Here is a 27,578-nt window from a genome sequence, read left to right on the forward strand (position 1 = left end):
CAGCCCTGTGATGACCTGGCGACTTGTCCAGGGTGTACCCCGCCCGTAGTCAGCTGGGATAGGCTCCGGCTTGCCTGCGACCCTGTAGAAGGATAAAGTGGCTAGAGATAATGAGATGAGATGAGTCTTCAAAACACAGCTACAGTTCATGATAACATAATTCTGCTCATGCTCGATTACTTAAATTAGGTATAGTTTGTATATATATGATGTATACAATCTTTATATATGACTCTCTCTATGAACAGTGTTGGACTGCATCCTCTAAATATGAGCTTAAGAACTGAGCGAAGAAAAAAAAAACATGCAGCAAAATCTTAAATGTTTTTGGAAAGGCGTTTATTTATAAAACCCATTTTCAAACGGTGGTAAAACAGTTTGAGGTTGCACTTCTTTACTTGATCCAGAGAGTCAGTGTTTTCATTACGTGTGGCTCTATTAATTTGTTGTCTTTTATGAAGTTGTGGGGTTTTTTTAACCTGTAGGTTTCCGTGTTGGTATTTTGCAGGAGCATTAAAAGTGTGCTTTGGGTGAATGAGGGAATACTGATTATTAACATGAATTTGACCTTCAGCAAAGGTCATCTCACCCATTAGCAGTCACTTACTCAGGACATGAAGCAAAACCACAATATAGCAGGTGCTTCATCAATGGCTAATACACTCGGAGTCCTTTAACCATCCTTCATTTCAGTCTATAGACTTTCTTGCCTGATAAAAACTGTTTACAAAATGGCGAATCTTTTACCAATACGATGAAGCTTGGAGTTCCCGCCTTCACAGAGCACCTAAACAATGAATAAAGGAATCCATCAGAATAGTACATGCTGCATTACTTTTAACAAATTATTCACCTTGATGGATCCCGAAATAGGAAAATTACCCTGGATGCTGAAGGACATCTAGAAGGGATGTTTCCAGATCCACTTCATAAAGGTGCCCCTTCTCATGGTCTTCAAAAAACAGCTATAACAACAAGTTCAATATGAAGACTAGGATGTGTCAAAAATGACAGAAAAGTTAAAAGCAAAAGAAAAAAGTGTCAAATTCATGTTATACTGAATTAAACATATTGATTTGGGTTGAACTGACCTGAAGATTTTGTGGCTGATATTTTCTGTCTGTGTCCCATGGAGGAAGTTCCTCTCCAAACATGACCGTTAAATGATCTATAAATCTGAACAACAAGCAAAAGACACACTGAAATGACCAGATGACGCTATACTTCACACACATACAACAAAGTCCAAAAGTGGGTCTTATAACCAATAACTGTGTTTATTATATTGTTTATTATTATAGGGGAAAAAAAAAACATGACCAGGCCTTTGGTTATAGGAAAATAATCAAAGACAGGGTGGTGTGATGTAGCATCATCCTGAAGTGGATTATTTTTCTACAACAGCGCATCGTAAGTGTTTGATTCCTCTTATATGACAGCAATTTGCCTGTGATTACAAGTTTTAATTTATTAAGGAATGACACCCTGTTTATTAACTGGCTATAGTCAAATAGTCAATGTTGTTGAATGTCCACGAGACAAGAGTCAAGTGCATTCAAGATGGCGCCACGGACGGTTGCCTTGGTACTTCGCTCTCTCGTACTTTCTATGTTTTTGTGTATTTGTTGTGTTTCTTGCGCTGCTTCTCTGGTCACATACTCCAGAGAAGAACTTATAAACATTGGAATAACCACCGGTAAAGTTTTTTCATCAGCTTTCATTGATCTGGAAAGTTTTCCAGAACTACTTGTTGGAGGAGCAGCAGCTCTCTATGGATTACGCCGAGGACACCGGAGACACCGGGGGAAGTGAGCCGGCGCGCTCGTCAGACTGAGGCAGCGGGGTTTTTGCACTGCGCTCCCGTCTATTCACCTGGCTAAGGTCCACTCTCTGGCCAATAAGATGGACGAACTGCTGCTCCTCAACACAATCAACACGGATTTTAACAGATCTGCTGCCTTGTGCTTCACCGAAACCTGGCTCGGTGAGCACATCCCGGACTCTTCTCTCCACCTGACTGGATTTCACCTTCACTGAGCGGACCGTGAAATGGAGCTCACGGGGAAAACGAGGGGAGGCGGAATCTGCTTTTACATTAACGAAGGTTGGTGTACTGATGTCACAGTTCTAAACAAATCATGCAGTCCTCATCTGGAGTCATTATTCATAAACTGCAAATCGTTTTATGCTCCGCGAGAGTTTTCCTTGTTTATTCTGGTTGGAGTTTACATCCCTCCTCAGGTGTGTATTAATGAGGCGTTACAACACCTTGCTGACCAGATAAACAACGTGGAGAAAAAACACCCGGACTCTTTGCTCATTGTTTTGGGGGACTTTAACAGAGCAAACCTCAGCCACGAACTGCCAAAATATAAAAACAGCACATTAAGTGTCCCGCCAGGGACACTAACACTCTGGACCATTGTTACACTGTTTTAAAGGACTCATACCACTCTGTCCCCCGTGCAGCCTTGGGACTATCTGATCACTGTATGATTCATCTTATCCCGTCCTACAGGCAGAAGCTGAAAGCTGCTAAGCCTGTAGTTAAGACGGTGAGGAGATGGTCTGATGAGGCCAAAGTGGAACTACAACCCCGATTCCAAAAAAGTTGGGACAAAGTACAAATTGTAAATAAAAACGGAATGCAATGATGTGGAAGTTTCAAAATTCCATATTTTATTCAGAACAGAACATAGACGACATATCAAATGTTTAAACTGAGAAAATGTATCATTTAAAGAGAAAAATTAGGTGATTTTAAATTTCATGACAACAACACATCTCAAAAAAGTTGGGACAAGGCCATGTTTACCACTGTGAGACATCCCCTTTTCTCTTTACAACAGTCTGTAAACGTCTGGGGACTGAGGAGACAAGTTGCTCAAGTTTAGGGATAGGAATGTTAACCCATTCTTGTCTAATGTAGGATTCTAGTTGCTCAACTGTCTTAGGTCTTTTTTGTCGTATCTTCCGTTTTATGATGCACCAAATGTTTTCTATGGGTGAAAGATATGGACTGCAGGCTGGCCAGTTCAGTACCCGGACCCTTCTTCTACACAGCCATGATGCTGTAATTGATGCAGTATGTGGTTTGGCATTGTCATGTTGGAAAATGCAAGGTCTTCCCTGAAAGAGACGTCGTCTGGATGGGAGCATATGTTGCTCTAGAACCTGGATATACCTTTCAGCATTGATGGTGTCTTTCCAGATGTGTAAGCTGCCCATGCCACACGCACTAATGCAACCCCATACCATCAGAGATGCAGGCTTCTGAACTGAGCGCTGATAACAACTTGGGTCGTCCTTCTCCTCTTTAGTCCAAATGACATGGTGTCCCTGATTTCCATAAAGAACTTCAAATTTTGATTCGTCTGACCACAGAACAGTTTTCCACTTTGCCACAGTCCATTTTAAATGAGCCTCGGCCCAGATAAGACGTCTGCGCTTCTGGACCATGTTTAGATACGGCTTCTTCTTTGAACTATAGAGTTTTAGCTGGCAACGGCGGATGGCACGGTGAATTGTGTTCACAGATAATGTTCTCTGGAAATATTCCTGAGCCCATTTTGTGATTTCCAATACAGAAGCATGCCTGTATGTCATGCAGTGCCGTCTAAGGGCCCGAAGATCACGGGCACCCGGTATGGTTTTCCGGCCTTGACCCTGACGCACAGAGATTCTTCCAGATTCTCTGAATCTTTTGATGATATTATGCACTGTAGGTGATGATATGTTCAAACTCTTTGCAATTTTACACTGTCGAACTCCTTTCTGATATTGCTCCACTATTTGTCGGTGCAGAATGAGGGGGATTGGTGATCCTCTTCCCATCTTTACTTCTGAGAGCCGCTGCCACTCCAAGATGCTCTTTTTATACCCAGTCATGTTAATGACCTATTGCCAATTGACCTAATGAGTTGCAATTTGGTCCTCCAGATGTTCCTTTTTTGTACCTTTAACTTTTCCAGCCTCTTATTGCCCCTGTCCCAACTTTTTTGAGATGTGTTGCTGTCATGAAATTTCAAATGAGCCAATATTTGGCATGAAATTTCAAAATGTCTCACTTTCGACATCTGATATGTTGTCTATGTTCTATTGTGAATACAATATCAGTTGTTGAGATTTGTAAATTATTACATTCCATTTTTATTTACAATTTGTAATTTGTCCCAACTTTTTTTGAATCGGGGTTGTACAAGCCTGCTTTGACTGCACTGATTGGAGTGTTTTTGAGGCTGCAGCCTCAGACCTGCATGAACTGACTGATACTGTGACATCTTACATCAGTTTTTGTGAGGATGTGTGTGTGCCTACCAAAACCTTCCGCATATACAACAACAATAAACCCTGGTTCACTGCAAAACTCAGGCCCTGTTTACATTATTTCGAATCAGCGGATCATCAGATTAACGTTTTTAAAACGATTCGCGTACACACACAAAATTTCTGTGCCCGCAACAAAACTGTTCCCCGTGCACACAGCAACGCCAATACACGGATACGCTAATCACATGACTAATTAGATGGCACGTCACATGATCCCAGTGCATATCGGGCATGTGCAAGTCACTCACCACTTGCAAGTGGAAGGATGTCGTTGTATAAAATGAAGTATGCCAGTCTGTTATCGGCGGTACTGGTACTACAATGACGCCTTTTTTACACCGTGTATGGCCTTCGTGTTTATGCTAGAAGGATCTAACAGTGTTCAGTACACTCTTCACCTCGCAGAACGGATGTTTTTTACAATTACAACAAGACTATTTAGTGCTACGGTAACCAACACACTTCCTGTATTGCTCATTCACATGACCAACGTGGCATGACCAACGCCAGCGAATCAGGAAGGTGGATGTCACAGTGACGTTGTCCAATGACGACGTCAGCTAGAGCTCAGCACTGCGTATCCTCGTTCCTCAATGTTTACACAGCACCGGATCAGATACGTACTGGGTTGAATACGTGGACCCTGGCGGATTCAAACTGTTCCGCCTGTGGAGTCGTTTCCCGGCATTTTAATGTGCACGGAGAGTGCATCTGCAACAAAAACGATACGGATACGGTCTAATGTAAACACCACCTCAGGCAACTTCGACAGAACAAAGAAGAGGCCTACAAAAGTGGAGACAGAGGTGGGGTTTACATTAGACCGTATCAGCGGATCATCAGATTAACGTTTTTAAAACGATTAGCGTGCACACAGCAACGCCAATACACGATTCGCGTGCACACAGCAACGCCAATACACGGATACGCTCGGCTCCGCAGGCATCCTGCGCTCCAAATCACTCCGCCCTGAACAGCGAGTGCCCTCTGGAGGGTGCGCACTCCGGCCCTGCGCAGCTTACAGAGCACGTGAGTGAAGTGCACGAGCAGTGATTCGGGACTGAGCTGCTGTGTGTGAGATCCTAGTGCATATCGGGCATGCGCGTCACTTACCACTTGCAAGTGGAAGGATGGCAAGCCTAAAGACAATCATAACTACACAATGGGCAGTATTTGCATCAGTATTTGCAGTATTTTCATACTTTTATACTCTTTAATGAAAGGTGATACAATGCAGAAGTCCGCACCGTTTTTCAGCAGTCGCGTCACATGACCAACGCCAGCGAATCAGGAAGGTGGATGTCACAGTGACGTTGTCCAATGACGACGCCAGCTAGAGCTCAGCACAGCGTATCCGCGTATCCTCAATGTTTACACAGCACCGGACCAGACACGATCTGGATTGAATACGTGGACCCTGGCGGATTCCCGTTTCCTGGCGTTTCCAGGCATTTTAATGTAAACGGACAGTGCATCCGCGAAGAAAATGAGACAGATACGGTCTAATGTAAACTTGGCCAGAGTTCTGTATAGACCCTTTTCAGTCACGTGACCTTCGTAAACGCGACCGCCATTTTGGACATGTAGTGGACTTCGGCTCGAATCAGTTTGAATGCGAGGAAGGCGACAAACGAAAAACATAAAAGAAAAAGGAGCGAGATGCAGAAAACACCTTCACTGTCCAGCGACGTAGGGCATTTACAGGGCGAGCAGAGGGAGAGGTATTTGCAAAAATTGAGGTTAGCAGGCTTAGAGAACGACGTTTACCTGCTTCCACCAGGATTGTTCACTGACATACGGAAGTACACAAAGCCCTCGTCTTTACCTGACTTCGGCCCACATGATCTGTATACCTATGTCATTAAAAACCCATTGCCATACACATACACGCCAACGTCCGAGGTTCCGGAGCGCGCTCCGGCTTGCTCCAGGAGTGCTCCGGCCGAGGTTCCGGAGCGCGCTCCGGCTTGCTCCAGGAGTGCTCCGGCCGAGATTCCGAAGCGCGCTCTGGAGCAAGCCGGCGCGCACTGCTTAATTTGAGGGCAACCTCGGCCGGAGCACTCCGGGAGCAAGCCGGCGCGCGCTGCTTAATTTGAGGGCAACCTCGGCCGGAGCACTCCGGGAGCAAGCCAGCGCGCACTGCTTAATTTGAGGGAGAGCAAGCCGGCACGCGCTGCTTAATTTGAGGGAGAGCAAGCCGGCACGCGCTGCTTAATTTGAGGGAGAGCAAGTCGGCGCGCGCTCCGGAACCTCGGACGTTGGCTCCAGCAGCTATTTATACTGGATCCGGTGTAAATAGCTGCCGGATCATAATTACAGTAAATACAGTAAAGGAAAAACTTGAGACTGAAAGGTTTTAACAGTCATCCAAATGACTGAACGTAAACATTGCTACAGTAACATACCAGCTACTTGTTGACATTAGCTAGTCAACAATAGCTACTACAGAAGAACAAAGAGGTTACAATGGGTTATTTTAGCCTATTTGGTTACACACTCGCCGCCACAGAATATTAACAGCAATATAATGCCTTTTCTGGCTAATTTTATTCGTCTTACCTCCAACAAAGTGGTCACTACACAAGCGTTGGTATGCCGAGGGCTGCCAATCTGTTAATGGCCGCTATCCATCTTCTCCGTCGGGATCCAATAAAATGATAAACCTTGCCTTGTTTGTTGACGGTTACTACATCCAGGTGCACAACAATATAGTGGCATGATGGAAGTCTTGCTGAAAGTAAAAACTTTCTTTGCTGCCGTTCCTCAATGCTGGCTGTGGTAAACTACTGGTAGTACACGTCCAAAATGGCGGCCGCGTTTGTCGTGACGTCACGTGAAAAGGGTCCATAATCAGACCAGAAACACACTTGACAATGGAGGTGAAAGCAGCTAAGAGGAGCTATGCTGATAAGATTAAAAACAGCCTTTCAGCAAACGATCCGACGTCAGTGTGGAGAGGCCTGCAGAACATTACTGACTATGGACCCTTTTCAAGTGACGTCACGACAAACGCGGCCGCCATTTTGGACATGTACTACCAGTAGTTTACCACAGCCAGCATTGAGGAACGGCAGCAAAGAAAGTGTTTATTTTCAGCAAGACTTCCATCATGCCACTATGTCGTTGTGCACCTGGATGTAGTAACCATCAACAAACAAGGCAAGGGTTATCATTTTATTGGATCCCGGTAGATGCTGACCGACGGAGAAGATGGATAGCGGCATACCAGCGCTTGTGTAGTGACCACTTTGTTGGAGGTAAGACGAATAAAATTAGCCAGAAAAGGTATTACATTGCTGTTAACATTCCATTCTAGTTTACTGTAATTATGATCTGGCAGCTATTTATCCCGGATCCAGTGTAAATAGCCGCCGGAGCCAACGTCCGAGGTTCCGGCGTGCGCTCGCTCGCGGCCCGGCCGGAGCCGGCGGTCGCGGAGCCGGCGGTCGCGGAGCCGGCGGTCGCGCGCTCACAGCCCGGCCGGAGCCGGCGGCCGCGGAGCCGGCGCACGCTCGCGGCCCAGCCGGACGTTGGCTCCGGCAGCTATTTACACTGGATCCGGTGTAAATAGCTGCCAGATCATAATTACAGTAAACTAGTAAATACAGTTTTCTGCATCTCGCTCCTTTTTCTTTTATGTTTGTCGCCTTCCTCGCATTCAAACCGATTTGAGCCGAAGTCCACTACATGTCCAAAATGGCGGTCGCGTTTACGAAGGTCACGTGACTGAAAATGGTCCATAGGAGACCATCCCCCAACACTGCAGTGAACCATCAAATGGCTGAGGAGCTGAATGTGTTTTACTGCAGATTTGACACATTCACACCTCTCCCCCCTTCAGTCATTAAAGACCCATTTACACCCCCTGCCATTCTGCCACCCCCCGCCTCTGACCCCCCACCAGCACTCAAGATCTGTGAAGAGGATGTCTGTCAGCTTTTCCGCAGACAGAAGATCAGGAAGGCACCTGGCCCAGATGGTGTGTCACCCTCTTGTCTGAAGGTCTGTGCTGACCAGCTGGCTCCCATCTTCACCCAGATCTTTAATAGATCCCTGGAGCTGTGTGAAGTCCCCTCATGCTTCAAATGCTCCACAATAATCCCAGTTCCTAAGAAAACCAATATCACAGGACTGAAGCTCTGTCCACACGGCAACGGATTCAGGTGAATCTGATAAAATTGTTTATCATTTCGGCCTGGCAACCACACGGCACCAGTGTTTTGGGTGCCCCAAAACGAAATCTTTTGAGAACGGGCCCCAGAGTGGAAAAATATGGCAACGGCACCGTTGCGAAGTCGTCTGGATGAGTAGAACGGATTTGTTTACGATGACATCACAACCACATGACTGTCAGTGCTTCACGCCGGGTAGAAGTGTAACGAACTCGATGCGAGTTGTCAACAAATCCTATAACTTGGTTCATGAAACGCACTTACAAAATATTTTCACTGTGAATATTTATTGTGTAATGGTGCAAAGTGAGAGAGAGAGAGAGAGAGAGAGAGAGAGAGAGAGAATAGCCCTTAGGGCAGAGTCTTTAGTCCAAACACTGCGGAAGCTAATGTGGCTAATGCTACAGAAGAAGGGGTTTATGCGCATGCGTGTACTACTTCTTCCATTGTTCTGGTGTCTCTGATGGGACCGTCTTACAGCGCACCTAGAGGTGTGGCATGTGTATTGCATCGTTTTCAGCAAGCGTTGCATTGCCATATGGACCCGAAATTTAACTGATCCATTGCCCATGTGGATGCGATATTTAAAAAAAAAAAATCTCATTGCTGTTGTTGTGTGGATGTAGCCTGAATGACTACAGGCCTGTTGCCCTCACATCTGTAGTCATGAAGTCCTTCAAGAGACTGGTGTTGTCATACCTGAAGGACATCACAGACCCCCTGCTGGACCCCCTGCAGTTTCCCTACTGGGCAAACAGGTCAGTGGATGATGCAATAAATATGGGTCTACACTACATCCTGCAACACCTTGACACTGCAGGGACGTACGCCAGAATCCTGTTCGTGGACTTCAGTGTGGCATTCAACACCATTGTTCCAGACATCCTCCACACCAAGCTCACTGTGCCCTTCTCCACCTGTCAGTGGATTACAAACTTCTGACTGACAGGAAGCAGCAGGTGAGGATGGGGAGCATCATATCCAGCACTCGGACTATCAGCACTGGCGCCCCCCAAGGGTGTGTGCTCTCCCCACTGCTCTTCTCCCTTTATACCAACGACTGCACCTCAAGAGACCCGTCTGTTAAACTCCTGAAATTTGCGGACGATACAACGGTCATCGGCCTCATCTGAGATGGTGACGAGTCTGCATACAGACGGGAGGTTGAACGGCTGGTCTGTTGGTGCGGTCAGAACAATCTGGAGCTGAACACGCTCAAAACTGTGGAGATGATAGTGGACTTTAGGAGGAGCCCCTCCACCCTGCCGCCCATCACCAACAACATTGTGACTGCCGTTGAAAGCTTCAGGTTTCTGGGTTCCACAATCTCTCAGGACTTGAAGTGGGAGACCAACACAGTCACTATCATCAAAAAGGCCCAGCAGAGGTTGTACTTTCTGCACCAGCTCAGGAAGCTCAACCTGCCTAAGGAGCTGCTGACACAATTCTACTCTGCCATCATTCAGTCTGTTCTTTGCTCTTCCATTACTGTTTGGTTTGGATCGGTCACCAAACAGGAGAAGAACAGACTGCAACGGACAATAAGGTCTGCAGAGAAAATTATTGGTGTCAACCTGCCCTCCATCCAAGACCTGTACCTGTCCAGAGTCAGGAAACGGGCAGGTAACATCTCTGCAGACCCATCACACCCTGGTCACAAACTGTTTAAACTTCTCCCCTCAGGGAGGCGATATAGATCACTGTATGCAAAAACAACCAGACACAAGAACAGTTTCTTCCCTCAGGCTGTCTCTGTGATGAACAGCTAAAATCCGGATTCATATATCAGTAATATCACTTGCAAAATATCTGCACACTCATACTGTTATTCTGTGCTCACTGTTACTTATATTATATTTATACTTATTTATATTTACTATTTCATCTTTGCACTATGCACCATACTGCACCAAAAGGGAAATCCTTTCTGTGATGAACAGCTAAAATCCAGATTCATACATCAGTAATATCACTTGTAAAATATCTGAACACTCATACTGTCATTCTGTGCACACTGTATACTTTATATTTATTTATCTATTTCATACTTGACTTACCTGGATTAGTTTGCACTATGCACCTATTGCACCTTTTTTGTTTGTTTGTTTTTTGTTTGTTTTGTGTATATGCTTTTTATCTGTTTTTGTACGATGAGAGCCAAGTGAAACCAGAGTCAAATTCCTCATGTCCCCACATACCTGGCAATAAAAGTGTTTCTGATTCTGACAAGTTCTTTTGTGTTATCACATATAGCAGCTTTCTTTTATTCTCTCACTTGAAGTTAATTACATATACACACACACACAAAAAACACTTGTCATATGGTTATTATTCCTTCCATAAATGTTAAATAAATGTCTCCCAACAGAACAACAATTATGTGTTTTTCCAGCCCTATTGGACCTACCGTTATAGAAATGTCCGACTGTCATAAACATTCTGACCAATCAGATCTGAGAATTCATCAACGCTTTGGTTGTAAACCAGAACATCAAGGGCGTAGTCGCTCATTTGGCCTGCCATCAAAACAACCATGACGACCAAAACATCAAACAGAACTGAAATGTGACGATGTGAGAGAGGACCAACCTCCATGACAAACTGTTTACAACAGGAAAATCAACAAAGGACTAAATTTTGTTCCCAACAGAAGATCGACCCAAAACATCGATCAGAACTGAATTCACATGATAAATGAGAGAGGAGATACAATTCTAGTCAAAAGAAAATGTGGTAAGTTGACCTGATTACTAATTTGTTCGCAAAAAATTGACAAGACAATGACCAAGTTTTGTGCAGAAGGTCAAGTTCTTTCAAATAAAACAATCAGAACTGAAATCCACTGAGAACTGAGGGAGGAGACATGATTTAACTGAAAATAAACAAAGTTGTAAACAAATTGTTTATAACAGGAAAATCAACAAACAAAAGACCAAGTTTTGTTCCTCAAAGGAAGATCGACCAAAAACATCAATCAGAACTAGAATTGGGTAAGAACTGAGAGAGGAGATACAATTCTAGGGAGAGGCCTGGAAAATTTGTTAATTAGGCCCAATTACTAACTCATTAGCACAAATTTGACAAAACAATGATCAAGTTTTGTGTAAAGTGACGAGTTCTTTCAAACAAAACCATCGGAACAGAAATCCGTGCAGAACTGACGGAGGAGATACGATTTAACTGAATTGTGAATGATGGATGCCACACCATGACAATAGCTCATCAGCTTTATGGCCAGATGAGCTAATAAAATAAAAATAAATATTATATTCTATATAAAATTTTCTATATTTCTGCATAAATATGATCGAAAACATCATCAGATTTTCACACAAGTCCTAAAAGTAGATACAGAGAACCCAGTTAAACAAATGAGACAAAAATATTATACTTGGTCATTTATTTATTGAGGAAAATGATCCAATATTACATATCTGTGAGTGGCAAAAGTATGTGAACCTTTGCTTTCAGTATCTGGTGTGATCCCCTTGTGCAGCAATAACTGCAACTAAACGTTTGTGGTAACTGTTGATCAGTCCTGCACACCGGCTTGGAGGAATTTTAGCCCATTCCTCTGTACAGAATAGCTTCAACTCTGGGATGTTGGTGGGTTTCCTCACATGAACTGCTCGCTTCAGGTCCTTCCACAACACTTCCATTGGATTAAGGTCAGGACTTTGACTTAGCCATTCCAAACCATTAACTTTATTCTTCTTTAACCATTCTTTGGTAGAACGACTTGTGTGCTTAGGGTCGTTGTCTTGCTGCATGACCCACCTTCTCTTGAGATTCAGTTCATGGACAGATGTCCTGACATTTTCTTTTAGAATTCGCTGGTATAATTCAGAATTCATTGCTCCATCAATGATGGCAAGCAGTCCTGGCCCAGATGCAGCAAAACAGGCCCAAACCATGATACTACCACCACCATGTTTCACAGATGGGATAAGGTTCTTGTGCTGGAATGCAGTGTTTTCCTTTCTCCAAACATAACGCTTCTCATTTAAACCAAAAAGTTCTATTTTGGTCTCATCCATCCACAAAACATTTTTCCAATAGCCTTCTGGCTTGTCCACCTGATCTTTAGCAAACTGCAGATGAGCAGCAATGTTCTTTTTGGAGAGCAGTGGCTTTTTCCTTGCAACCCTGCCACATACACCATTGCTGTTCATTGTTCTCCTGATAGTGGACTCATGAGCATTAACATTAGCCAATATGAGCGAGGCCTTCAGTTGCTTAGAAGTGACCCTGGGGTCCTTTGTGACCTCGCCGACTATTACACGCCTTGCTATTGGAATGATCTTTGTTGGTCGACCACTCCTGGGGAGGGTAACAATGGTCTTGAATTTCCTCCATTTGTACACAACCTGTCTGACTGTGGATTGGTGGAGTCCAAACTCTTTAGAGATGGTTTTGTAACCTTTTCCAGCCTGATGAGCATCAACAACGCTTTTTCTGAGGTCCTCAGAAATCTCCTTTGTTCGTGCCATGATACACTTCCACAAACGTGTTGTGAAGATCAGACTTTGATAGAGCCCTGTTCTTTAAATAAAACAGGGTGCCCACTCACACCTAATTGTCATCCCATTGATTGAAAACACCTGACTCTAATTTCACCTTCAAATTAACTGCTAATCCTAGAGGTTCACATACTTTTGCCACTCACAGATATGTAATATTGGATCATTTTCCTCAATAAATAAATGACCAAGTATAATATTTTTGTCTCATTTGTTTAACTGGGTTCTCTTTATCTACTTTTAGGACTTGTGTGAAAATCTGATGATGTTTTAGGTCATATTTATGCAGACATATAGAAAATTCTAAAGGGTTCACAAACTTTCAAGCACCACTGTATAAAACGTATATTTTCTTCACACCATTTTTTTCAGTCTGCGGTCGTGCCAGATATTGCACAACAAATACTCCTGCTCTGAGGACCGAGCTTTATTGATTTATAATAATAAGCTGTAAACATATGAGTGAGGTAATATAAAGGTTATTTGTATTGGACTCTACTGTACATGAATGACTGCAAAGCCATGACTGATGAATACAGACCTGGAGTTTTCACAGAAGGCTGAGATGAAGTCGGTCTGTCTGTGCTCAGGGTACAGGAACAGCACAGGCCAGTGGAGGGCGCCCTGCTCATCCAGGTACACCTGTGCTCCTGTGGCTTCCTGAGAGCTCAGTCCATCCAGACTCAACTCTGCCATGGCTACTGTGGATCCTTCATCACCATCACCTTCACTGTCAGAGCCCCTGCTCAGAGCCTTCTCAGCCTTGAGAAGCCGAATGCCACGCTCCTGATCCAAACAGCATCGTGATCAGGTTCAACATTTGGAAGGTGGTTTGTGTTGAATGTATGTGTACTGTATAATACAAGGCTTTACCTTAATAGCAGCCAACAGTGCTCCTCTCTCATTCTGCTGCTTTTTCTCTTTAGCTTTAGCCTTTCTGGCATCTCGCTCCACTGCCCTCTATAACACACATGCAAACATCTTAATAGCAAGACAACCAGCGTAAATACTATGGAAAATGTACGTACAGTGGATATAAAAAGTGTACACACCCCGTTAAAATGATAGGTTTTTCTGATGTAAAAAAATGAGACCATGATAAATAATTTCAAAACTTTTCCCACCTTTAAATGTGACCTATAACCTGTACAATTCAATTGAAAAACAAACAAATCTGTTTGGGGGGAAAAACAAAAAAAATACAAAACATACAATAAGCTAGTTGCATAAGTGTGCACACCCTTAAACTAATACTTTGTTGAAGCACCTTTTGACAATCAGGTGAACCATGGCTTTTGCATCGTCCAGCAAAAGCCAGGGTTCACAGGTATGGAATCAATTTTGTGCCAAAATGTTCATACAATACTTTTGAAATATCAAACAAAAATGACAAATCAAAATACAAAAAAACAAGTCAATTTTTTTAGACTGGCAAACAAATTATTCGTGTAATCGTGCAAAATATCAGTCTATTACTCTTCAGAAACCTTTTATTTTTGTTCCGCGTCTTTCTCAGTTTTGTTTGACGTAATTTATTTTGGTTGCGATTCCAGCTTTCTCGTTTGCGCTCCCTGACTTTTTGCTTGCGGTTTTGGCACAAACTTCACGTGTGGGTCAGCTGTCCAGGAATGCATTCCCATTGGCTAACTTGTGTTTGACTGACAGCTACGCTCAGCCATTCCCCGGAGGCTGTTGCGGCCATTTCCTACTTGGATTTTGGCGGACTGTTTGACAAGTGACCGATCCATTGACGGTAAACAAGGATCGAGTGGACTTCAGTGGCGACTATGATATTGAATTTACACTTTGTTGAATTAATTCAATATCATAGTCGCCACTGAAGTCCTTGTTTACCGTCAATGGATCGGTCACTCGTCAAACAGTCCGCCAGAATCCGAGTAGGGAATGGCTGAGCGTAGCTGTCAGTCAAACACAAGTTAGCCAATGGGAATGCATTCCTGGACAGCCCGCCCACACGTGAAGTTTGTGCCAAAACCGCAAGCAAAAAGTCAGGGAGCGCAAACGAGAAAGCTGGAATCGCAACCAAAATAAATTACGTCAAACAAAACTGAGAAAGACGCAGAACAAAAATAAAAGGTTTCTGAAGAGTAATAGACTGATATTTTGCACGATTACATGAATAATTTGTCAGTCTAAAATAACTGACTTTTTTTGTTTTTTTCTATTTTGATTTGTCGTTTTTGTTTGATATTTCAAAAGTATTGTATGAACATTTTGGCACAAAATTGATTCCATACACAGAAAGCTTACAAAGCATCAAAGGGATCTCATTGTTGAAAGGTATCAGTCGGAGAAGGGTACAAAAACATTAGATATACCATGGAGCACAGTGAAGACAGTCATCAAGAAGTGGAGAAAATATGGGACAACAGTGACATTACCGAGAACTGGACATCCCTCCAAAATTGATGAAAAGACAAGACGAAAACTGGTCAGGGAGGCTACCAAGAGGCCTACAGCAACACTGAAGGAGCTGCAGGAATTTCTGGCAAGTACTGGTTGTGTACTATATGTGACAACAATCTCCCGTATTCTCCATATGTCTGGACTACAAGGTAGGATCAAAGAAAAACATCCAGTCCCAGCTAAATTTTGTAAAAAAAATAAATCAACTCTCCCAAAAGCATGTGGGGAAAATGTGTTCTGGTCTGATGAAACCAAGGTTGAACTTTTTGGCCACAATTCCAAAAGGTATGTTTGGTGCAAAAACAACCCTGCGCATCACCAAAAGAACGCCATACCCCCAGTGAAGCATGGTGGTGGCAGCATCATGTTTTGGGGTTGTTTTTCTTCAGCTGGAACAGGGGCTTTAGTCAAGGTGGAGGGAATTATGAACAGTTCTAAATACCAGTCAATTTTGGCCCAAAACCTTCAGGAGTCTGCTAGAAAGCTGAAGATGAAGAGGAATTTCATCTTTCAGCACGACAATGACCCCAAAAAAGTTTTGGAATGGCCAGCCAGAGCCCAGACCTAAATCCAATTGAAAATCTGTTGGGTGACCTGAAGAGGGCTGTGCACAAGAGACGCCCTCGCAATCTGACAGATTTGGAGCGCTTTTGCAAGGAAGAGTGGGCAAATATTGCCAAATCTAGATGTGGCAGGCTGATAGACTCCGACCTAAAAAGACTGAATGCTGTAATTAAATCAAAAAGTGCTTCAACAAAGTACTAGTTTAAGGGTGTGCACACTTATGCAACCAGCTTATTGTACATTATTTTTTTTTAATGTTTTTCCCCCCTAACAGATTTGTTGGTTTTCAATTGAATTGTACAGGTTATAGGTCACATTAAATGTGGGAAAAGTTTTGAAATAATTTATCGTGGTCTCATTTTTTTACATCAGAAAAACCTATCATTTTAACGGGGCATGTACACTTTTTATATCCACTGTAGTTATAATACGATCTTAGATCAGATGATTCCTGGCTTTCTATGATAAGGAATTACTACTTTGTGACATGCCACTCAAAATTTAAAACTGCAAGGGGAGCTTTAAATCTGGGTTATAATTAATAGTTCTAGTACCCTGATACAGTATATACATCATAAGGGGGCGATAACTCTCCCACTGTGCCGTGCAGGAGACCACAATGAAACCGTGAAACTCTGGCATCATGCATGTAACCTGGACACTAATTTCTGAGCCAAAAGATTTACAAAAATAGTCATAGTCATGATTTACCATAGATAAATAATAATATAACTCTTCTTAATAGAGAAAAAAAGAATTTCAAATATCATGCAGAAAAAAAAATTTAAATGCATAAATTGGCTCCAACTGTTTGAACAAAATTTCATGTAGATTTACCCAGGAAACACTATTGGAGTCAGAGAAAACACACTAAAATGTACCTTGTCAGGTTGCTATTTAACCTGAGAAATATAAAAGAATGTTAGTCATAAAATATTTATGAACTAAAACTACAGGAGTCACTGGTGCACAATGCGTGTAACACCATCGTCATTTTAATGGACAGACTACGACTTTCACCGACCTCGCCGCCATTACATGCATCCCCAATGTCTCACGCAGTGACATCACATGAGTGTGTCTGGAGATCCCCAGGACCGAGTTAGCTCAGTCTTAACACTTCCGAGTAGGAATTAGCGGGCACCTGTTTCACGCATAACAGTTGGACAGAGGGTTACGACTGTAAATTAAAAAAAATAATAATAATTATCAATTTTTTGCAAAAAAACAAACTCAATAGCAGTCAGATTTACATCTATTTAACACACACACACACACACACACACACACACACACACACACACACACACACACACCTTTTATACAATTTTAAAAATAGCTTTTTAAACACTATCTGAACAATCGTAACTTAGATTGATGGAGGATGTTACGCGCGTGATGCGATTTTTGATCGGCGCTCACATGGATTTGGGAAGAGTTACAATGAAAATATTTTTCCGTGTTTAACTTCGAGTTTAAGCTTTTCCATCAGTACACTAGAGTACAATTTTAATTTTATCTTATTCGAGTGATATTGGATTGCAATACCAGCACCAATGTTGTCACAAAACAGGTTTCCAAAACAGCGCATTATTTGACGAAGACATTGATTAAAAATAAAAACATCCAACTAGACAGGGACACTCTAACGAGTGCAAACCCCGCCTTTTCCCTATTAAAATACATTGGGCGAAAATTTCGAAGTTCTGCCATGACCTTGACCTTTGACCTCCAAAATTTAATGGTTTCCTTCCTGGGTGATTGGCAACACGTACAAAATTTGGTCCAAATCGATCCATTGGTTCTTGAGATATCTTGCAGACACACAGACAGACAGACAGACAGACAGATACACACACACACAGACTGACGCAGGTGAAAATAATAACCCCTCCGACTACTGTCGGCGGGGTTAACAAGATACCTTGCTCATTTTCTCAATACTATCTAACAGACATACAATGACCACAAATATATATTTGGGGGTTTTTTTGTTTCATTTTTTATTCTCACTCATGCTACACAACCACAAACCTGGCATATGGCATTTGTAACCCCTTAACATAGAAAGAGCCTCCTATTTGTGATATATAGAAAATAAAGTAAGATAGGAAATAAACATATTGTATATAGTCTAATTTACAGGGTGTTTATTTTTATTTATGTTAATTATTTATGCAGTTGCCCGTCTTAGCTCTGCCTACCTTCTGTTTGTCTGCAGTGGCTCTGAGCTCCTGAAGTTTCTTATTGGTAGGCTGAACCCTGAGGCCTTCATCACACCACTGCAATGCATCTGTATAATTACGCAGCTCCATACAGCACTGGGCTCCTATACACACACACACACACACACACACACACACACACACACAAAATGCTTAGAGACTATTGCTATTTAATTACTTGTAACCTAAGTAACAATTTATCAAAAAATCTACCATTATATTTTAAAATGTGCATATTACTGTTATATATTATTCCTGCGATTCACCTCTGATGATAGCTTTAATGTGGCCTGGTTTCAGTTTCCGTGCAGTAGTTGCATCATTCAAGGCTGATCGCATGTTTCCTACAGAAGGTGAACAAAATGAAAATCCAACTGAGGCATAAATTCATAAATTGCATAAATGTACGCAATTACTGCTGTATATTAGGTCATAATCATCTATAACAGCTAAATATCATTTCCTTTTCTGCTCATTACAGTGTTCAGCTTTATGTTTAAAATCAAGGCAGGCAAACCAAATCAATATACAGACAGGTGACAAATTAAAGGAAAAAACAATGGCTGTGTAATGCAATGGGGGCTTTTCTTTGCATCCACTTGTCCCCTCAGAGGGAAGCATTGCTGCAACACATTACAAACTACTTCTGACTGATGACACTATGATTAACCATTTCTGTCTCGATGGGAGTGGTCTCATCCAGGATGACCCCGCCCCTATCCACAAGGCGTGAAGGCTCACTGAATGGTTTGATGGCGTTGAAAATGATTAAAATCATATGCTATGGCTTTCAGAGTCACCAGATCTCGATCCATTTGAACAATTAAACAATCTCCATCACCATCATCAAAACACTGACTGAATATCTTCTGAAAGAATCAGTGTAGGAAATGGGTGCCCGCCCCACCGCCCGTCGCGGTCAGTTTGCAGCAAGGGCGGAATGAATTTATAAGTTGCCAGCCCCACGGGTGGTCCCTCTTTGAGGGGGTTCATCGCTCTCTCAATATTTCATCATATTGAAGGACTTTTCAAGACATTTTCACTAGATTCTGTTGGTTTGTTTACCGACGCGGGCACGGCCATATTGTTTTCGCTTAGAAATGAAACGAGGGCTCTGATTGGCTGTTGCTTTGGAGGTTCAGCCAATCAGAGAGCTCGATACACACAGCTCAGTGAAATCCACCCCAAGTCTCATCTATGTCTGTGACTTTGAAAACCAGCGTCCTACCACATGAGTTTTGTCAAAATATCACATAAAATTGATTGTTAATTGTTCCAAATATCTGAAAATGTTGTTTGACTATCTTGGGATAAAACCACCTGAACCAAAGACCTCTCAAAAACGAAAACAAACTGAAGAAGAGAGAAAGAAAGCACAACAAAAATATGATAAAGATAAGAGAAGGAGAACTGTTGTGGACAGTTGGAGGCAAGAGTTTGACTGGCTGGTATCCGATGACAACAAACAAACTATCTACTGTAAGGTGTGTAGAGCTGCATATGGGCCCTTGTCTAAATGAAAAACCCCAGATAGACTTAGGAAATATGCCAATGGAGCTTTTGTCACTGGTTCTATCAATCTGAAGCATGATGGTTTGGCTGATCATGAGAAAACCATGGGTCACCAGGAAGCCAAGATGTTTGTAGATGGCAAGAATAAGCCTGTTGGTACACCTGCTAGCAAGGCATTACAGTCAATGAATAGGTCTGCTTTTGACAAGTTATGCCCCTTGTTCCGTAATGTCCAAGCTTTGGCCAAGAAATCCAGACCCAGAGTTTTAGACATTTACAGTGGGACAAAAAAAGTATTTAGTCAGTCACCAATTGTGCAAGTTCTCCCACTTAAAAAGATGAGAGAGGCCTGTAATTTTCATCATAGGTATACCTCAACTATGAGAGACAGAATGAGAAAAAAAATCCAGAAAATCACATTGTCTGATTTTTAAAGAATTTATTTGCAAATTATGGTGGAAAATAAGTATTTGGTCAATAACAAAAGTTCATCTCAATACTTTGTTATATACCCTTTGTTGGCAATGACAGAGGTCAAACGTTTTCTGTAAGTCTTCACAAGGTTTTCACACACTGTTGCTGGTATTTTGGCCCATTCCTCCATGCAGATCTCCTCTAGAGCAGTGATGTTTTGGGGCTGTCGCTGGGCAACACGGACTTTCAACTCCCTCCAAAGATTTTCTATGGGGTTGAAATCTGGAGACTGGCTAGGCCACTCCAGGACCTTGAAATGCTTCTTACGAAGCCAGTCCTTCATTGCCCGGGCGGTGTGTTTGGGATCATTGTCATGCTGAAAGACCCAGCCACGTTTCATCTTCAATGCCCTTGCTGATGGAAGGAGGTTTTCACTCAAAATCTCACGATACATGGCCCCATTCATTCTTTCCTTTACACGGATCAGTCGTCCTGGTCCCTTTGCAGAAAAACAGCCCCAAAGCATGATGTTTCCTAGCCTGGGCCCGCCCATCCTAAGCGTGACGCAACACGAGGGCCTGTTGCGAGCTTAGTCTGGCCAGGCAAGCTATCTACAGCTCTTCCAAGCTCCCGAAAAATCGGGAGCCAATCATCTTTGAGCATCTCCAACGGCCCTGGGTAGAGGCGTGTTCAAGGCAGTGACGTAGTAGAACTGCGACCGGAAGCCATAGATTGTTTACAGAATCTATGCCGGAAGCGCTTCATTCACTAGAAACATTATGAACATGGAGCAAGTTCTCATTGAAAACGGAGCAAAGAGCAGCCCTGGAGGTATTTATTGAAAGGAAGGACGTTTTCGCCTTGCTCCCGACCGGCTTCGGTAAGAGTTTAATCTACCAGTTAGCCCCGTCGCGTCACATACGTCAGAGGAAAGAGTGATGTGATTGGTTTAAGCTTCATCACAGCCTTTTCTGGCTTCAACCAGTAGCAAACTGAGGCATTTCAGGGAGGCGGGTCAACCACGCAGTTTGGGAAACGGTTGGGCTTAATATCTTTGCCAGACCAAATGCTCGCAGAGCTTTGAAGTCGCGTTAGCCAGACTAGATGTTTCCACCCCCATACTTCACAGTAGGTATGGTGTTCTTTGGATGCAACTCAGCATTCTTTCTCCTCCAAACACAAGTTGAGTTTTTACCAAAAAGTTCTATTTTGGTTTCATCTGACCATATGACATTCTCCCAATCCTCTTCTGGATCATCCAAATGCACTTTAGCAAACTTCAGACGGGCCTGGACATGTACTGGCTTAAGCAGGGGGACACGTCTGGCACTGCAGGGTTTGAGTCCCTGGCGGCGTAGTGTGTTACTGATGGTAGCCTTTGTTACTTTGGTCCCAGCTCTCTGCAGGTCATTCACTAGGTCCCCCCGTGTGGTTCTGGGATTTTTGCTCACCGTTCTTGTGATCATTTTGACCCCACGGGGTGAGATCTTGCGTGGAGCCCCAGATCGAGGGAGATTATCAGTGGTCTTGTATGTCTTCCATTTTCTAATAATTGCTCCCACAGTTGATTTCTTCACACCAAGCTGCTTACCTATTGCAGATTCAGTCTTCCCAGCCTGGTGCAGGTCTACAATTTTGTTTCTGGTGTCCTTTGACAGCTCTTTGGTCTTGGCCATAGTGGAGTTTGGAGTGTGACTGTTTGAGGTTGTGGACAGGTGTCTTTTATACTGATAACGAGTTCAAACAGGTGCTATTAATACAGGTAACGAGTGGAGGACAGAGGAGTCTCTTAAAGAAGTTGTTACAGGTCTGTGAGAGCCAGAAATCTTGCTTGTTTGTAGGTGACCAAATGCTTATTTTACCGAGGAATTTACCAATTAATTCATTAAAAAATCCTACAATGTGATTTCCTGGATTCTTTCCCCCCATTCTGTCTCTCATAGTTGAAGTGTACCTGTGATGAAAATTACAGGCCTCTCTCATCTTTTTAAGTGGGAGAACTTGCACAATTGGTGGCTGACTAAATACTTTTTTGCCCCACTGTAATTATTGGTGTACTATATTTTTGTGGCTCCATAAAGTTAATCAGATTGATGGTTAAATTGGTTATTGTTATAATGCAGAATGTCATGGAGGAGAAACAAGCAACACAGCAAAGCTATTAAACATTGATACACACCTAGCTGGAACCCCCAGGTTATGCTGTGCTCATATTGCCTGGTTAGCAACCCATGCAGCAATGCACAGAAGCTGCCCCACATGCAGTTATGTTACAAGCCAGCTAGCATACTACAGAGAGTGGGTTAGGGGTTGAAGGGTACATAGTGTGCAGGATAGGGTACAAAGATAGCAGCGCTAACACCACATTATTTTTTGTTAGATAGGAACTCAATCAAACATAGGTCACATATACATTTATATACATAAACACCAGTAATAAATCATAAAACTAAATTGAATATATGAAATTACATGCATGATACAACATTACATGCATTGGCTCTTTTACAATTTTTTGAAAAATAAGCGATATTACGGCGGATTATAGTTGAAATTGGGGCAGGCAACTTTTGAGCAGGGCAGGCAACTTTTCACAGTTGCCTGCCCTGTGGTCTGGCTGATATTTTCCATGAATTTCCTACACTGAAGAATGGTATTCATTTACCCCTTATAGTACCAGAGACTTGTTGGATCCGTGTCAAAGCCTTTGTGAGAGACTGTAGTGGCTCAACAGTTTACTAAGCCATTTTATATTGATTTTTCCTTTACAGTGGTGCTTGAAAGTTTGTGAACCGTTCAGAATTTTCTATATTTCTGCATAAATATGACCTAAAACATCATCAGATTTTCACACAAGTCCTAAAAGTAGATAAAGAGAACCCAGTTAAACAAATGAGGCAAAAATATTATACTTGGTCATTTATTTATTGAGGAAAATGATCCAATATTACATATCTGTGAGTGGCAAAAGTATATGAACCTCTAGGATTAGCAGTTAATTTGAAGGTGAAATTAGAGTCAGGTGTTTTCAATCAATGGGATGACAATCAGGTGTGAGTGGGCACCCTGTTTTATTTAAAGAACAGGGATCTATCAAAGTCTGATCTTCACAACACATGTTTGTGGAAGTGTATCATGGCACGAACAAAGGAGATTTCTGAGGACCACAGAAAAAGCGTTGTTGATGCTCATCAGGCTGGAAAAGGTTACAAAACCATCTCTAAAGAGTTTGGACTCCACCAATCCACAGTCAGACAGATTGTGTACAAATGGAGGAAATTCAAGACCATTGTTACCCTCCCCAGGAGTGGTTGACCAACAAAGATCACTCCAAGAGCAAGGCGTGTAATAGGCAGCGAGGTCACAAAGGACCCCAAGGTCACTTCTAAGCAACTGAAGACCTCGCTCATATTGGCTAATGTTAATGTTCATGAGTCCACCATCAGGAGAACACTGAACAACAATGGTGTGCATGGCAGGGTTGCAAGGAGAAAGCCACTGCTCTCCAAAAAGAACATTGCTGCTCGTCTGCAGTTTGCTAAAGATCACGTGGACAAGAAGGCTACTGGAAAAATGCTTTGTGGATGGATGAGACCAAAATAGAACTTTTTACTTTAAATGAGAAGCGTTATGTTTGGAGAAAGGAAAACACTGCATTCCAGCATAAGAACCTTATCCCATCTGTGAAACATGGTAGTGGTAGTATCACGGTTTGGGCCTGTTTTGCTGCATCTGGACCAGGACGGCTTGCCATCATTGATGGAGCAATGAATTCTGAATTAAACCAGTGAATTCTAAAGGAAAATGTCAGGACATCTGTCCATGAACTGAATCTCAAGAGAACGTGAGTCATGCAGCAAGACAACGACCCTAAGCACACAAGTCGTTCTACCAAAGAATGGTTAAAGAAGAATAAAGTTAATGGTTTGGAATGGCCAAGTCAAAGTCCTGACCTTAATCCAATCGAAATGTTGTGGAAGGACCTGAACCGAGCAGTTCATGTGAGGAAACCCACCAACATCCCAGAGTTGAAGCTCTTCTGTATGCAGGAACGGGCTAAAATTCCTCCAAGCCGGTGTGCAGGACTGATCAACAGTTACCACAAACGTTTAGTTGCAGTTATTGCTGCACAAGGGGGTCACACCAGATACTGAATGCAAAGGTTCACATACTTTTGCCACTCACAGATATGTAATATTGGATCATTTTCCTCAATAAATAAATGACCAAGTATAATATTTTTGCCTCATTTGTTTATCTGGGTTCTCTTTATCTACTTTTAGGACTTGTGCGAAAATCTGATGATGTTTTAGGTCATATTTATGCAGAAATATAGAAAATTCCAAAGGGTTCACAAACTTTCAAGCATCACCGTAATTTGTCCCCATCTGTAGTTTACTCCAGTCCCAGATATGACCAAGAAAACACCTGCTTTAAAAGAAATATCCTTACCTAGATGGAAGTGGGCTGCAGCACGATTGGTATAAAGGATAGTGTTTAGGTCTGAATCAGTGGAGTTTTTTTTCAGGCCCACTGTATAGGACACTATAGCTTTCTGATAGTTCTTTTCCTTAAAGTACTCATTGCCCTCATCCTTTAAACTCTTTGCTTGCTCTGCAGGGGAGAAACAAGAGGTAGGTTTAGTAAACTGAAGCAGTGTTGTAGTCCAAGTACAGTCTCGAATCCCCAGCGTTCAAGTCCGAATCAAGTCCAAGTCATTTAAAAAAAAAAAAATTCAAGTCGAGTCTGAGAAAAAGACTCCAACCGCACCATTTGACGGTGGCTGTTTTAGCACCATTAACATTAATTTGTTCCTGAAGATGACGTATGAACAGGTGAATGTGGATTCTCTTTGTCAGGGATTGTGAAGTATTCTGTCAGAGATGGTTGGGAGATGGATGGAAGTGCAGAAGGTGTGTTTATTAATACAAGTGAAGGCATCCAGAATGGCAGGAAAAATTGTAAAACAGTGAAACAGGCAATAGATCGAGTGAGGCACAAAGAGGCTATTGTAGACTCGGCAGAATCAAAGACGAGAAACAAGAAATCAGAGATCAGGAAACCAAACAGGGAAATAAAGCTCGGTAATGTGTCAGCAACGCAACTAAATACTTCGCAAAGTAAGTGTGTTTTCACAGTTTTTATATCGGCGCAGTGATTGTGCCTTAATCCTGTGCCGGTGCGAGTCGTTTACAGCGTGCGTACAAGAGTCCACTTGGCGTGCGCGCTGTCCAGAGCACGCCCAAGAGTCTATCTGATGCATGTGCCAAGGTGTGCAGGTATGACACTGTTGCACGAAATTAGTGACCGCGAATTCGCCTAGTGGTTAGTGTGTCCGCCTCTCAATCGGGAGATCGCAAGTTCTACTCACGGTCGGGTCATACCAAAGACCATCATAAAAATGGTACCTACTGCCGTCTGGCAAGGCAAGGCACGCTGCAATACAGATGCGAGTGGGGAGTCAAACTCTCACGGTTACCAGAGGACCAGCCCCCCACTATAACCCTAGCTATGTAATAGGTGAGAGGCCGAGTGCTACGGAAACGGAGATCGGAGCCACCCTATGCGCCACATGGCGTGGGAAGGACTTTGATGAAATTAGTACAAAAATTAATGTCGATATACATATATTATGCCAAATTATTATGGCATGTTAGAAAAAATAAAGAAAAAAATTCGAGTCCTCATTTCCAATTTACGAGTCTGAATGCAGGTAATGCACGAAACCAAGTCCAAGTAATCAGTCAGTGCGTTTACATGCACATCCAAATCGAGCTACTGTCGGTAATCGAGCTAAGGGTCCTAGCAGGGGTGCCAGAGAAATCCAATCCTACATGCACACAAGGAAATCGAGCTATTGTGTGAGATGTATTGTGCACCCGAGCCACAGGTGGCGCTACACGCCCCATCGTGTTGGTACACTTCCGGTTGTCGTCATGAAGAAGAGCTATTCAAGAGTGTAAACAAAGTTATCAGTTCCATGTTCACAAGAAGAACGACGATGAGGACAGCAACATCGAGAGATGTTGTTCCTCCTGACCTCGTCTGCTGCTCGCTACTACTACTGTTGTCATGCCGACCGAGGCTGTTGTGTTTCCCCACTTGTGGTCTCGTCACTCCCGGAAGGGGCAGTGCTGAAGTAAGTAGCTCGACTACGTAGCTCGATAGGGTTTACATGCGCTAAGTAGCTCGGCTACAATCGCATAATCTAGGTCACATAGCTCGATTACGAGAAATCCAGTTCGGTTCGATTTCAGCCGAGCTAAGGTGTTTCCATGGCATTTAGAACTTCGATTTCAGTCGAGCTACGGCAGAAATTCGATTTTCTCTATGTGCATGTAAACGCACTGTGTGATCAAGTCCAAGCCAAGTCAGGAGTCCTTAAAATTAAGGCATGAGTTGGACTCGAGTCCTACAAACCTGAACTGAAGCACTGTATATTTAAAATATATTTAAGTGATACCTTGTGTTTAAATAATCACAACAGCCTGAAGTACTCCTTGCTGCAAAACCAAAAGTCCAGGGTGCAGAGTCTGACCTGATCCAGCACCTCCTACCTAGGCAGAGTCAAACCCAAAAAAGGTGTTAAGTGTGTTGTCCCTTGGTTTAGGGATATCGGTGTTGGATCTGGATCAGGATCAGGTCCAGCTCCCCCTCACCCCCTCAGACTTTTGGTTTTGCAGGGAGGACTCTCTCATACCCTCAGGTGGTCGGTCATCATCATGTATAATGGACTGGAGACAGGCAAGGTCAGGATGTTTAATGGGGTCTATGTCTTCTGGAGCAGACTTCATGAACATGGGCACTTTATCAAACTCCTAGGATGCAAGATTATAACAGTGTAATAAGTTTGTTACTACAACCACTAATACACCAAATCAGTTAATAATAACAACAGTTTATAACAAAACCCTTTTATTAAAACTATTATGCAAGAAATTAACTTTTAATGGGAAAACATAGGGTATTATATTCTCTAATAATCAGCAAACAGTTTGTCCATTCTTACCTCCTCCCAGCTGCTTTCACTGAACGCATTTTGGTATTTATGAGTCTTAAATTTCTCCATAAACTCATCCATCCCATCATCGCTTTCTTCTTCACGGGTTTGTGAAGCCATTGCTTTTGTCTCCTATAGTGTATTTTTTTAACAGCACCTTTATACAATTTACCGCACTGCAAACTGGATTATAATTCACTTTCTGATGAAAACACAGGCAGTACTCTTTAGGCTTGGACAGCTCGTAAACACACGTGCGTCCCGTTACTTCCGGGAGTTGACGTCACTCTAATACATCGCTTGAGTGAGTTTACAAACCTGCTGGAGATGTTTACCGCCACCGTGCGGTCCGGAGTACATTTAAAGTCAACCCTCTGAATGAATAAATCTGGAGAGCTCATCACCAGCTGTACAG

At 42.8% G+C, this 27,578-nt stretch overlaps 1 protein-coding gene across 1 annotated transcript; it reads right to left on the minus strand.

Moving 5' to 3' along the window:
* Window positions 1–322: 322 nt before the first annotated feature.
* ttc4 (tetratricopeptide repeat domain 4) lies at window positions 323–27,444 on the minus strand. The gene is made up of 10 exons (XM_060919883.1): window positions 27,173–27,444; window positions 26,864–26,981; window positions 24,616–24,777; window positions 18,504–18,581; window positions 18,217–18,341; window positions 13,895–13,981; window positions 13,563–13,807; window positions 1,092–1,176; window positions 883–965; window positions 323–787 (listed from the first exon to the last, which is right to left on the minus strand). Exons 1-10 carry the CDS (start codon window positions 27,281–27,283, stop codon window positions 685–687), a joined length of 1,197 nt encoding a protein of 398 aa, XP_060775866.1. The 5' UTR covers window positions 27,284–27,444; the 3' UTR covers window positions 323–684.
* Window positions 27,445–27,578: the final 134 nt, after the last annotated feature.

Source organism: Neoarius graeffei, chromosome 4 (genome assembly GCF_027579695.1).
Source record: "Neoarius graeffei isolate fNeoGra1 chromosome 4, fNeoGra1.pri, whole genome shotgun sequence".
NCBI classification, from domain to species: Eukaryota; Metazoa; Chordata; class Actinopteri; order Siluriformes; family Ariidae; genus Neoarius; species Neoarius graeffei.